Genomic DNA, 11,007 nt, shown 5'->3' on the forward strand with positions numbered 1-11,007 from the left:
GGCTTACAATATATTGTGGAAAAACAAACGCGTGCAGGTAAGGAAGATAACTTCAAATCTTTAGGCTGGGGAATCTCCCCGTAACCTTTCCCCTGTCCTTGTTTCAGACTTCACTAACCTCCCACTTCATTCTGTAAACTTGGCTAGAGGTTGGGCTGGAAGAAGGAACCTGACACGATTTGTTATTAAAGAACAAAGCAACTGATGTGGAATATTCTGGATAGTGTTTATCATTTTAAACATTTTACTGTGACATGTCTGTGCTTGTGAATGTTCCCTTTACATATGTATTGTTAGGTTTTGTTTTTATTGGAGTCTTCTTTGGCATTACACCCTCATGCATATATCTCAGCTGCTGTATATCATGCCCCCCCATATGCTTTCTCAGATGCTGCAGCATAGAGCATGCCTTAGTTTTTTGTTTGTTTGATTTTAAGAAAAGTTGGATTACAAAACAGGTGTGTCTGAAATAGTAAATGGTCTGAATAAATGAACACACTGCAACAGAACCTTTTAAAATAACACCCCATATTAAACAGGATTAAACAGCAGTGGCTCATCTTGGTGTCACCTTTGCCTGCATGTACATGCTGTGCTGCTGTTTTGTTTTTTGTTTGTTTTTCCTTCTGTGCATTGTCTTATGAAATTAACTACTGGTTAATCCACAGATCAGGCTGTGTTCATTTTAGGCCGTGATCAAATAGGATGTTTTCTCTTGAACCTTACTTTGTATCTTCCAGAAACAAGGTTAATTCGCTCATTTCTCAGAGAACAAGGGTTGCTTTGGTTATTTTTATGTTCTTTTTTAAAAAAAATTGTAAATTTTACAAGATGATTAGGATAGGGATATGTTTGCTTCACCTATTTAAATGTATGTGTATTATAATGCAGTATACTTTTGGCAGCATCATTTTGTGCATATTAACAGTTAACAAGTGTAATAAATCAGTGTTTTTCATTTTCAAACTTTTAGGCTTTAGTCCCCTGCAATGTTGACTCCAGTGACTTGAGGACTTTTATCTGACGTCGCACAGCTCCTTGTGCAGCCACAAAAGGCTGAAGTTATTTTTTAACCTTAATTTAGACAGTGTCAGTTCTCTGAAAGAGCCACCTCTGTTTAACAGGGTCACCTAACCCACCCAGATTTCAGACCCCATATCCTTCTGGTTATTAGCTTGCTTCTCTAACCTTTAGGCCACCACTTTTGTCACATGTGCAGTTGTTCTCCCCAGCATTTAGATGATGTGTAAAAGGGGTGGAATTCAGCGTTCAGAATAAGTGCCTCAGCATTTTCCTTTTTAAGTGTGTAGTGTTACTGGCAGTACTCACAGCTCTATTTGTTTTTTTTCTGAGGAAACAAAGGAAGAATATTAAGAGAAATAAAACATCAGATCTGATCGTGGCCTTAATTGGTAATGATGGTCCTGCGGTACAGTGTGGATGGAGAGTTCTAACTCAGTGATCCATTGTTTTCTGTAGTTGAAAATGCGTGCCGGTGGAATGAGTGACTCCTCCAAATGGAAGAAGCAGAAACGTTCTCCAAGGCCATCTCGACATATGGTACGAAGTCCCTCCTGTCAGATGGATCCAACCCAGTCCAGCACACTCAGCAACAACAACCTTTCTGGTAAGATGCACACTACTGTAATAACACACCTACAGTCATTGAACAAATGTTGAAGCAATATGTGGTACACCTTTTATAGTGTTGCTGATTTTTGTACATGATGGACGAAGTGTGTGGGTGAATGGGGAAACACGTCATGTTACACCATAGTATGACTGCGTCTTTTTCCTGTTAGGTGGTGTTCCATTCATTGAGCAAGGCTTGTCCACCTCAAGCCTACCAGCCTCAGACAGTGCTGGCTCATCCATTCCCAGCCCTACAATGACAGACAGTGGCCTGGACACCTGTTCCAAAGCCACCTCCAGGGAAGACCTTTCTGACCTAGAGCAGTATAGCTCATCTGCAGCCACACTCCCTGGCACTGGGCCTGGTTCTCCAGATGCACAAGTAGGGCTGTTTGGAATAGCAATAGGATGACCAACAGTCTCTTTATATAAATAACTTTTTCAGCTTTCCCCTATTTCCACATTGTGAAATTGTGTCTCTTGTTAATGACTCTGTCATGAACTTCTACTTTGTTCTGTTTTCATTTGCATCTAGTTTGATGGCGGACAGGTTGATCCAGCTCAGTCGGCTTCAGTGGAGTCTATCCCTGAGGTTCTGGAAGACAAAGACTCCATTACTGAACAGTCAGACAGCAGCTCTGTCCCTGACAAAGACTACGTTAACACTCAAGGAGTTCGTTTCACACAGTCCATGCAAAGAGACGGTAAGGACACTGAAGGAGAAGAGCTTGTGATGATGTGTCTTTTACACACTGAGGACATTTTACTTACTTGTAAGTTCAAACTTTTATGTCCCCAATGATGAAGTTGTTTCTTAACCTCTGTCCTCCTCTTGCCTTCCTTGTAGGAGCATCCCTTATCCCGTATGGCCTGCCATGTTTAAGGGAGCTTTTTCGTTTCCTGATCTCACTGACCAACCCCCATGACCGCCACAACACTGATGCCATGATGCACATGGGCCTGCAGCTCCTAACTGTAGCGCTTGAGTCAGCACACATTGCAAACTACCAGTCTTTACTAGGACTGGTCAAAGATGAGCTCTGCAGACATCTCTTCCAGGTAAAGCAGAATGTACAGTTTTGTACAGTATGTGTGTACCTATGCTGTCTGTTATCAAATTGACAATGGAGGGATATTTTCTATACATTAGTGACAGATGCTATAAGGAAGATTGTTTTGTAAATGTTTTTGAACAATTGGATCTAATTCAGAAGTGGTTAGGAAACTTGCAGCAGTTTCTTCCCAGGGACACCCTCTTTGAAATGGCTGACTAAACTGATACTTGTGGTCTGCCTTGGTGGAATCCATCCAGCTGCTTCAGAAAGTTTAGACCCCTTCACTTTTTTGCACACATTATTGTGTTGTGAGATTTAATTTCAAATTGGTAAAATAGAAATTTGTGCCCACTGGTGTACACTCAATACCCATACTGATAAAGTAAAAACGTGTTGTTAGAAAATTTTGGTAATTAATTAAAAAGCAGCAACTGAAGTCTCTCATTTATAAAAGTATTCCGACCCTTTGCTGTGGCTCCAAATTGTGGTCAGATGCATCCTGTTTGTGTTAATTCTCCTTGAGATGTATCTAAAACTTGATTGGAGTCCACCTCGTTACAAACGGAATTGATCAGGTATAATGTAGAAAGGTCTACACCTGTGTATATAAGGCCCCATGATTCATACTGCATGTCAGGACTAAAACCAGGACATGAAGTCCAAGGGACTCTGTGCAGACCTCTGTGATAAAACTATGGTGGGGCATAGATCAGGGTAAGGGTATAAAACCATTTCTAAGGCTTTGAGTGTTCCCAGGAGCACAGTGGCCTCAATAACTGTGAAATCAAAGAAGTTTGGAACCATCAGGACTCTTCCTAGATTTTGGTCTTCTCTCCAAACAGTGTAAGTGGGCAAGAAAGGCCTTGGTCAGGGAGGTGACCAAGATCTCAACAGTCATTCTAACAGAGCTTCATAAGTCCTCTGCAGAGACGGGAGAACCTGTCTGAAGGACGACCATTTCAGTAGCACTCCATTATTTAGGCCGTTATGGAAGAGTGACTAGAGGGAAGATGTCTGTGCAGATTCAGGTCATAGTCAACTGAAAAAACTTAGAAAAAATCAACTGCACTAGATTTCTAGGTCAAAGACGTTTTACCTCTCATCCAAGAGGCTTCATCAGTTCTGACAGCTCAACACCAGTCAGTCAGAACTGATGAAACCTCTTGGATAAGAGGTGAAACATCTTCGACCTAGAAATCTAGTCCAGTTGATTTTTTCTAAGTTTTTTCAGTTGACTAGAGGGAAGCCACTCTGAGTAAAAGACATATGACAGCCCACTTGGAGCTTGTTGAACAGTATTTAAAGGACTCTGAGGGCATAATCAAAAAAGACTGTTTAGTCTAATGAGACAAGAATTGAACAGAACTCCAGGTAGTGTCGTTGCCTTACCTTTGGAAGGACGTTGACTCTCTCAAAAAGGTGCGACTGTCTTAGGACATTAGCATCATGGGCACTCCCAGGCATTTTGCAGTTAATGTTCCAAAAGCTGAAGACAATAGAAATGTTTACTTTTTTTGTTTACAAACATAAGCATACATTGTATTTTTCTTTCCAGACTACACTATCACAAAATTAAGTTTCACTACTACATTATGATTTCCAAGAACTGTACTAGTACTGATATACATGTTAGGTATTTATGTTATGCGAATACCACTGAAAAATCCTCACAGACTTACCAGTATCAGTCATCCACAACTTCCTGAAGGACATATAATGTCCATTCTTCTTGACTAACAGACATCATTTATGAAGCTTTATCCATCACTCGGAGCCAAAACCAGGATGTGGGTGCCGTCTGTGCATCCAATAACTTGAGGAATGAAGAACTGGTTCTGAAATCACATGGAGGTTCCACAAGCTGCCTCCAGGGCTGTTCTCACAACCGCCTCATCGGGTTGCATAACATCTTTCATCTTGTTGCAAAGCTTCACAAATGAACTTTGGAACATTTGAACATTCAATGTCTGTAAATTCTCCCAAGAAGACTCTCTCCCACCAGTCCTTACTTGGCACGCATTCAATGGCCACGTGAAGAACTAGACAAAACCACAGATAAATGCCGATGGAGACTCAAATCAGCCGCTTGTTGGATGAATGTGTTTGGTCTTCTATTGCCATTATTAATTTCACAACTAATGAGGACGCTAGTGTTGTGATTTGCAGATGAAACATTGCTAAAGAGACCAAAATACAAGCTTTATCGACCGCGTCCATCTTTGTTTATGGGAGGATGCAGTCCGCATACTGACGTCAGCCTTTCCAATTATGGGTGTACCCGAACAACAATGTCTCAGTGGCTTAGGGGTGTGTGTGTGGTGGGGCAAATGTTGGAGCTTGTTCATGCTGGGGTTTTTGAGTAACCTGATTACTGCCATGCATGTAAATGTGTTATCTGATTTCTGCTGTAACCCAGTTTCTCTCAGTAACTGGTTACTTAAATGCATGTAAATGCATCCACTGCCTGGTAAACACCAGGCACTTCTCATCACCTGGCTAATATGGTACCAACTCTGCAGTGTAACATGGTGATGACAGCATTAGACTATGGGGTGTTTAGCATCAGGGCCAGGGGGACTGGTAAGAATTGAGGGAAGGATGAATGCAACCAAATACAGAGTGTTCCTTTAAATGAAAGCAACTGGTTGTATCATTTTCTGATATCACAGCAGTGTCTATAATCTTAGAGTAAAATAAGTTTTTACTTCAAGTCAAACAAAATCAAAAGTTCTTTTAAGAGAAAGCTATTTTCATATATCTTTTCTGATGATTTCTGTTGTTTTGCAGTTGCTGAGTATGGACCGTATGAACCTGTATGCTTCCTCAATACGTGTTTGCTTCCTGCTTTTTGAAAGCATGAGAGGACATCTAAAGTTTCAGCTTGAGGTAATGAGTTTTTTCCCCCCATTAAATGATCTTGAGGCTTATTTAGCTGTTGATTGTCATCTGATTTACCCATATGCAATCCCGGGGCCCTAATAATCATTTCCCTGTGTACTGAATTGGCAGATGTACCTAAAGAAACTGATGGACATAATCACATCAGAGAACATTAAGATGCCTTATGAGATGAAGGAGATTGCGCTTGAAGCTCTGGTTCAGCTGTGGAGGATCCCCAGCTTTGTCACTGAGCTGTACATCAACTATGACTGTGACTTCTACTGCTCCAACCTGTTCGAAGACCTCACCAAGCTGCTTTCCAAGGTAACATCCTACTTTTCTAGTTGTAGACTGTGGATTGTCACTGTTCTGACTATACTTTGTACCCCTTTATTTCAGTCTTCCCAAGACTAACCTCTGAGCAATAAAGCATTGCTTTAATGTTGTTTCACAAGCAAGAGTAAAAAAATCTAATAATTTCTTTCTTCCATCACTATTTTGTAGCACAAGATAGAATACAGTTGTTTTGAGTGGGTGAATAGTTCTGGTTTCAGCTTTATCTGTTCTTTTAAAATGTCCTCACCAGTGGTTTGATTAGTTTAAAAGCATTAGACGGGTTATTTGCAGGTCTTGAATCTTTGTAAAAAGGACTGAACTGAGCTTCTTTAAAAAAATAAACAAAAAGAAAAGAAGCGGCTATGCTGTTGCTGTTGCCAACTATAGTTTCTAGAAAAATGGACTCATAATGGGACAGTGTCAAATGGGGGCGATGCACACAGCTTAGATGCTCATGTTCTTGGGGGAACCAACAGCGTTAGAGAGATGCAGTGGTTTTCAAAAGGTTTTCAGGATGACATGGAATATATTGTACATTACTAGGTTTAATAGGTGCACTGAGACTGAAACCCACCACAAAAAACAATCACCAGATGATAAAAAGTAAAAAAAATGTACACAATAAGAACCAACATACAAAACATGCAATTAAAAGTTAATAGTTAGCTTGTAGAATTGATAAAACCGATGGTCCTTGGAATGAACGAGTGATTGAATACATTTTTGTTGCATGTATAGCATCTCCCGGAGTTCAGTGGCTCAAACTGACTATACAGAGGATGGGATCTGTCTGCCAGAATACTCCTCAATGTCTTTGTGGTCCTTGTAGTGTAAAGATCATTTAGAGACCCTTGAGGTTTACCAAAGAATTCTCTGGCCATTGAAACAATCCTGGAGGGCTTATTCTTATACTTACAGTTCTGGTGGCCTCATATTTTATTTTAAGTCTGTAATGATGATTATATTCAAATCAATCCCAATAGTTGGTTGAAAAACAGTTTTTGTAGAAATAAGACATTTCCCCTGTCTTGCTACAGAATGCGTTCCCAGTGTCAGGGCTCTACACCACTCACCTCTTGTCACTGGAGGCTCTCCTCACAGTGATTGACAGCATTGAAGCACACTGCCAGGCCAAGGTGCTCAACAGCACTACTCAACAAGACCAGTCAGAGGCACTGCTAGCAGAGGGAGAAGGTCCAAGCAAAAACGGAGCAGACACTCAAACAGGTATACACACACCCCTGTACACATGGACATTTGACTGTTTGAATCTCAATAAAGTGGTTTCACCCCATTGTTTTTGCTAGAACTCTTCTTCTCCCTAAAACAAACAATACTAGTTTTTCTTCAAGAAATGAAAATGCTTAAAAGATATTAATAACACAAATGCCAGACATCAGTAGTTTCAGTTTAAAAAATGCCAGTCTTCACCTTGATAGTTTTTTTTTTTTTTACAGGATGTGTTTTCCTTTTGTCTTCAGATCTTAATAGAACTAGCAGTAGCAATGGTCTGAGTCTTCCACAAGCTGAGAGTGCACCAGCATGTCCACCAACCAGTGGACATCTAATGGCAGAGCAGATGAAACTGGGTAGACATGATCAAGGAGACAATGATGCTGGTGAGGCTTCATTCTTAAATGCTTACAATGTGTTGGCTGGAAACCGTAAGCTCAAGCTATACATTTTCATTCTCTTTTCCAGCTGAGAAGGGAGCTCCAAAAAAGCCTGAGCGTTTCTTGTCATGGTTACCCGATTGCCAAGAGTTGATGGAAATTAGAACAAAGAAAAAGGTAGGTGGTATTGATTGACCTAGATTTCTTGTAACATTACACATCCAAAGTCAAATTATAAAAACTGCACTGAGCCTTCAAACTGCTTTTCTTGTCATGGGTCCAGCTGCTGATCACAGGCACAGAGCAGTTTAATCAGAAGCCCAAGAAGGGAATCCAGTTCCTGCAGGAGACAGGTCTCCTCAGTAACCCCATAGACAACAGCCAGGTGGCCCAGTGGCTCAGAGAAAACCCACGACTGGACAAAAAGATGATCGGAGAATACGTCAGTGATCGCAAAAACATGGAGCTCTTGGACAGCTTTGTGAAGTAGGGTGCAGTTCCTTGGCATGTTGTGCATTTATTGATCAGTGTATACTCTGATCTTAAAGGATGTACAGATGTTGGTTCCCAGGATGCATTGGTGTGTTCGATATCAAACTATGCAAATATTTTTTGCAGCACTTTCACCTTCCGGGGGCTTCGTATTGATGAGGCCCTGCGGCTTTACCTGGAAGCCTTTAGACTGCCTGGAGAGGCTCCCATCATCCAGAGACTACTGGAAACCTTCACAGACAACTGGCATGTAAGGCACATTTACTCAGCTTCTAAAAACAGTTCTTTATTACCGTGTATCGGTAGCATTTTGACATTCAGATTAATATAGAACAAGGTTCGTAGCACAATGAGTCAGAGTTTATAAAACATGGGATTACTTAAGACTTGACTTACATAAATAACTTGAGCCTTTGATGAAGCCTATATTATAACCTGATTGTGATTTGAAACAGACTGGAAGACTTCAGGTTTTCCAGTGTCACTTTGTGACTTACTATGACATACTATGTGCAGAGATGGGGGGCTTAAGTCACAGGACTTGGATTTGAGTCTAGACTTAAGGCATGAATCTGGTAACAACAACAACAAAAAGTTAAGTTGTAACTTTATGGTATATGGCAGTAATTTATGACATTGCTTAGACTGTATTGGCACTTCATGTTGGTGCTGGAGATGGTGGTGGTGAGAGTCTTCATTTAAAACTTGTCGGAATTCACAAAAAAAAAATCAATGGTGTACAAAAAGAAGGGAAGGGAAGTTAATTGTGGAAAATGAATTTTTGAACTTTCTTGTTATTAAAATGAGGACTCTAACCTAGGATGACATTGTTTTGCTGGCGTCAAATGACTTTGCTTCTGATTAGATAGAGAAGTCAAAGAAACCCCTCCTTGAAATCTGTCAGACTACTCAACTCTGTGTTATGCACAAGGGTCTGTAGAAGGATGCAAATAATATTAAGGCATGCTTGAAAATACTTAATGAATGTGGGGAAAATATCCTTAGGCTTGTTTTGCCTTTCCTTGATGAACTTGACTGATTCAGCCACATGGATGCCTTGGCTTTGCTAAGCAGAATGGAACAGCTTAGCTGAGAAGTTTCCTGTATGAAAAAAGCTTTGGAAACGCAAGCAGCTGTGAATAAGGACCTGCGGGCAGCTCCAGTGGTTCTTGGGCGCAGAATATCAGTGATTGAAAGGCCCGGTGAGCCGACTGGCTTGGATTCAGGGCCTGGCACCTCTTTGAAAGGAGGGCCGCCAGAGATGATTTCCATGGCCTGGGAGGAGACTTCGGGCCCGACTACAGTGAGTCCACTCCCCCCTGAAAGTCCTTGGTCACCTTAGTGGATACTGTGGTGAAAGTAGGTCAATGACAGAAAGCCAGGGATCCTCTGAATGTACATGTGCAGTTCAAGCCCCGGGTTCCACAAACTGAAATGAATAAGATGGGAATAGTTGGCATGGGCATTGGCAGTAATATCCAAATGGTTAAAAATAAGCTGGTGTTTTTGCATTCAGATTTTTCCCCAACCTTCAAGCTGACACTTTATGTAATTATCTCTCTGAGCAGTTAGACATTAAAACAGTCATATCATGTTAAGATTGTTTCAGCCAGGAATAGATACAGCTTGTTCCATGTTACTGCTGGATATGTATGACCATGGTCTTTGAGCAGCTGGAATATTTGATTGTCGATTCTATGAGGTTCTCAATCCAAGAGTTAGTGGGAGCGGGAGCCATGCTTCGATGAGTAGTGTGTATTAATCCAAGTTAGCTCATATAATGTGCATGGCCTGCATTTAGACCAAAGCACAGGTGATAAATCACGCCATTTTATTGTGGACAAGCTTTTATATGGCTGAAGGAGTGCACTAGTATTAAATATTTGGGACACTATCTTACATTTTTAATCAGTGTAAGGCGGGTGAATACTTTGCTGCTGAGGTTCGGGATGTGCTCCCCATCGGTTAAGATTTCTCTGTTTAAAGCCTACTGTACCCCTTTGTATGCTGCCCACCTGTGGCCATACTACAGGAGAGAAGCATGGTGTTTATTGTGACTTCTAAGGGTTGAGGATTGAGGTCACTTCTGAGGATTCCAAGGGATTGTAGCGCCAGTAAAATGTTTGCGGATGCTAATGTACCTACTCTTTTGTGTAATCTAATGTTTAGATTTAAGTCTAGATTGTATCGGTTCATTACATGTTATCTTGGCCATGACTACGCCAGATAACAGTACCTTATGGTTAACTTCCAGACTGTGGAGTCACTGGCTAGCAAGCCTGTATTGTGATTTACATGTATTACTCTTGGTCTTTTTTATTGTTTTTCTTTTAATTATATATATATATTTATTTTTTATATGGACCATTTTCCCTTTTGTGTCCAGAATAAAGATTTGAAGTGAAGTGAAGTGAATCCAATCAAGTCAAGTTGAATAAAATCCTTGTGATGTGGAATGACTTCCCCACAATCAAAACGTATGGAATTGCTTTGCTGTTTTTCGACAGCAGACGTAAATAAAAAATTTAAGTAAATATGAATTCCAACTTCGTCCAACATTTGAGGCTTCCAGAAGAGTGGTAATTTGCATGTAGCATTGTTCTTCACTCAGCTCTGCTAAGATGCAGCATTTAATAGTTAACTTTTGCAAACTTGAAATCAGTACGAGTAAAGCCTTAACATTAATTACATTTAATTGCTTAAAAATAGAGCCCTTTTAATGCATAGTAGACAATGTTCATGGGCTCAAAAATATGCAGAAAGTCAAAATTATCATAATAAATGTAGTGTGGAAAATTGTAAGCAGTTAGTGACTGAGCCATAGACATCAGAAGAAACTTAGCATCTTCCTGGTGATGTACTTCCAGGTCTTCACTGCAGCCACCTCCAGCTGTTGTTTGTTAAGGGCTCTCTCTCTGGTCTTCAGCAAATGGAGGGTAGCTCAATTAGACTGAGATTAGTCAGGCAAAGAGATTCCACCTCTTCACCCTGAACAGCTC

The 11,007-nt window shown here is 40.6% G+C and overlaps 1 protein-coding gene across 5 annotated transcripts in view; it reads left to right on the forward strand.

Moving 5' to 3' along the window:
- gbf1 (golgi brefeldin A resistant guanine nucleotide exchange factor 1) overlaps positions 1–11,007 on the forward strand; it is a 104,720-nt gene that overhangs the window by 66,382 nt on the left and 27,331 nt on the right. For 2 of the 5 annotated variants that reach the window (XM_020607576.1, XM_020607578.1), the window contains exons 9-20: positions 2–37; positions 1,480–1,627; positions 1,803–2,014; positions 2,168–2,336; positions 2,480–2,691; positions 5,475–5,573; positions 5,697–5,891; positions 6,941–7,130; positions 7,361–7,522; positions 7,605–7,693; positions 7,800–8,002; positions 8,135–8,258. In XM_020607576.1, coding sequence (XP_020463232.1) covers positions 2–37; positions 1,480–1,627; positions 1,803–2,014; positions 2,168–2,336; positions 2,480–2,691; positions 5,475–5,573; positions 5,697–5,891; positions 6,941–7,130; positions 7,361–7,522; positions 7,605–7,693; positions 7,800–8,002; positions 8,135–8,258 — 1,839 coding nt within the window. The remainder of the gene's footprint in view (position 1; positions 38–1,479; positions 1,628–1,802; positions 2,015–2,167; positions 2,337–2,479; positions 2,692–5,474; positions 5,574–5,696; positions 5,892–6,940; positions 7,131–7,360; positions 7,523–7,604; positions 7,694–7,799; positions 8,003–8,134; positions 8,259–11,007) is intronic. The other 3 variants (XM_020607580.1, XM_020607581.1, XM_020607579.1) reach the window with 2 other exon arrangements.

Source organism: Monopterus albus, unplaced genomic scaffold, assembly GCF_001952655.1.
Source record: "Monopterus albus unplaced genomic scaffold, M_albus_1.0 scaffold87.1, whole genome shotgun sequence".
Classification (NCBI taxonomy): Eukaryota; Metazoa; Chordata; class Actinopteri; order Synbranchiformes; family Synbranchidae; genus Monopterus; species Monopterus albus.